This window comes from Capsicum annuum, chromosome 4 (genome assembly GCF_002878395.1).
Source record: "Capsicum annuum cultivar UCD-10X-F1 chromosome 4, UCD10Xv1.1, whole genome shotgun sequence".
In the NCBI taxonomy this organism is placed as follows: domain Eukaryota; kingdom Viridiplantae; phylum Streptophyta; class Magnoliopsida; order Solanales; family Solanaceae; genus Capsicum; species Capsicum annuum.
Window position 1 is genome coordinate 21,186,749 of NC_061114.1, and position 2,303 is coordinate 21,189,051.

Sequence of the window (2,303 nt, forward strand, 5' to 3'; positions counted from 1 at the left end):
GTCTATAACCTTATTCAACAATGAATTCTACTTTAACTTAAAAATTAGAATACTAACACAATCATGCTAAATGAAAAAAAATTTGATAATACGAACAATTGCATGGAATCACAAGAAATAAAGACTGAGAAATGAGAAGTAAGAAAATGAAATATAAAAAATAAAAAATAAAAAAAATATATTTAAAAACATATTAGAATAATAAAAATAAAAGAAGAATTTAAAAAAATAAAAATAAACGAAAGAAGTTAAAAAGTAACTAGTTTATAATACACCATGTAATTACCGGCAATTCAAAACTATTAAAGAAATTATAAAGTAACTAGTTTGCAATTACACAATGTAATTATCAACAATTCACAACTATCTCCTGATAATTGAAGAGTGTAATTATCCACCAATTACATTTAATTATATGCTAACCAAGTAATTATCTAACCAACCAAACATGCCATATTGTGTAATTACATCAAATTACAATTCCAATAACCAGGATGACTTTCCAAATAGGTCCTAATACAACACGATGGATCTTCTAATTTTATGAGCTAGGTTCTTCTTCTCCAAACAACTTCACTGCTCAAAAAGAAGGGAGTTTACAAGTTAAGGTGCTCAATTAAACTCGTGTTGATAGAAATCAATTCTGAAAAGGTAAATCCCTAAAGAACTAATAATAAAGACCAAAATCATTTAGAGACAAGAGGTATATAATTTGAAACTTCAACGGTAGTTCACCAAATTAGATTTGTGAGCTATTACAATGAATCCAAAGCAGTCCAACTTTTCAACTCACAAGTTAAATAACAAAAGGAGACATTACAAAAGTAGAAGTACTATCCCAAATTTTTCTAACGATAATAATTATGCCTCACTCTCAATAAAACAAACTAAAGGATATAACAACTATGCCAAGTCTCAAACAAACCTAAATTATTATCTTTTCACGAGTTTCGCACCTTGACTATCAGTTATTTCCTTTTATTCTTATATGAACTATTATCATTTATGTATTAAAACACACATCAACTATAGTGTTTCTCGCTTAGGTAGGAAAATCGTATAGCTGGTAGTTGAAGTGTATCTTAATACATAGATGGTGATAATTCACGTAAAAAAAAAACAATTGATAGCTAAAATATGAAACTCGAAAAAGACAAAAGTTCAGATATGTTTTTGATCACTATCTCTTTGCTCTAACCTTTTAGATATTTTGCTTCTTTCATAATGTAAGGCAAGTAAGTTTCAAGGACATAGTCCTTGTGTTTCTTTTTAAACTTGAGCTTAAAGGACTTCACCTCAGATCTAAAAACAGAATTGATGTCTTTAGGATGATCAAAGCATTTAAATTCTTGCCAAGTCCACTTGAATTTATGCCCATCATAAACATGTTTCACTCTCTCATTATGTTCCAACGTGACTTTGATCGAATTCTTCTCCTTCTCCGTCTTACTTGCTTTGATTTTTCGATTTTTTGTAGACAAATTGTTGCATAAATAGATCTCAGCAGCTTCATAAATTTCGTTTTTGCCCTGTCCATCGAATTCGTCAATCACCATCGTGACTTTATTTGAGAACTTTGAGGAGCATCTCTTGATTAGGGAGAAGAGAGCTCGGTAGTCATTGACTACTTTAGGGAGCCTTGCGGCTATTGTAACACCAAGGGCTATTGAACTTAAAATTGGCATGGATTTTATGCTTAAAATTACTCTCTAATTAGTAGTGGTAGTAATAAGCAATAAATTTCTTCTTGCTTTGCAAGGTTGGGTTTTGTTTTCTTATGTACAATAAGAGGGAAATATAGAGTATGGGTATGACTGACTTTGTCATGTGAAGAAAAAAATCAAACGTAGGGAGAAATTGGAAGAATCAAGGCAAATGCAATAGTTACTCCATTGCAATTGAAATGCTTGCATATATATATATATATATATATATAGTTTGAATATCGAAAATGCGTAAATTTAGATAGACGTCTCAAAGTAGTTGGCATATTTGTCAAAAGATTTTGTTTCAAAATACTTGACATGTTTAAAAGACCAAAGAGATAATTAATCACTTTTTTACCAATTCTACCTTAGTAATAATTATTCTAGAATTAAGAGGCATGAAAATAAACGAAGATTAAAGCTTAAAAGGGGTATATTAATCAAATCACACTTCTAATTCATTTTTTCATAAGAATTATGCAAAACCTATACCTGCCAAACAAACGCATAAATTTAGATAAATGGAGTACTCCATTCGTCTCAACGTAATTGGCATATTTACTAAAATTATTTGTCTCAAAATAATTGACATGTTTA

The 2,303-nt window shown here is 29.6% G+C and overlaps 1 protein-coding gene across 1 annotated transcript; it reads right to left on the reverse strand.

The window, feature by feature from the left end:
- Positions 1–282: 282 nt before the first annotated feature.
- Positions 283–1,909, reverse strand: LOC107869776 (protein HYPER-SENSITIVITY-RELATED 4). The gene is made up of 2 exons (XM_016716216.2): positions 1,296–1,909; positions 283–576 (listed from the first exon to the last, which is right to left on the reverse strand). Exons 1-2 carry the CDS (start codon positions 1,683–1,685, stop codon positions 574–576), a joined length of 393 nt encoding a protein of 130 aa, XP_016571702.1. The 5' UTR covers positions 1,686–1,909; the 3' UTR covers positions 283–573.
- Between the last annotated feature and the right edge of the window lie 394 nt (positions 1,910–2,303).

Coding starts and splice junctions, on each gene's coding strand:
- LOC107869776 (XM_016716216.2), bottom strand. CDS start 1,685: ATGCCAATTTTAAGTTCAATAGCCCTTGGTGTTACAATAGCCGCAAGG.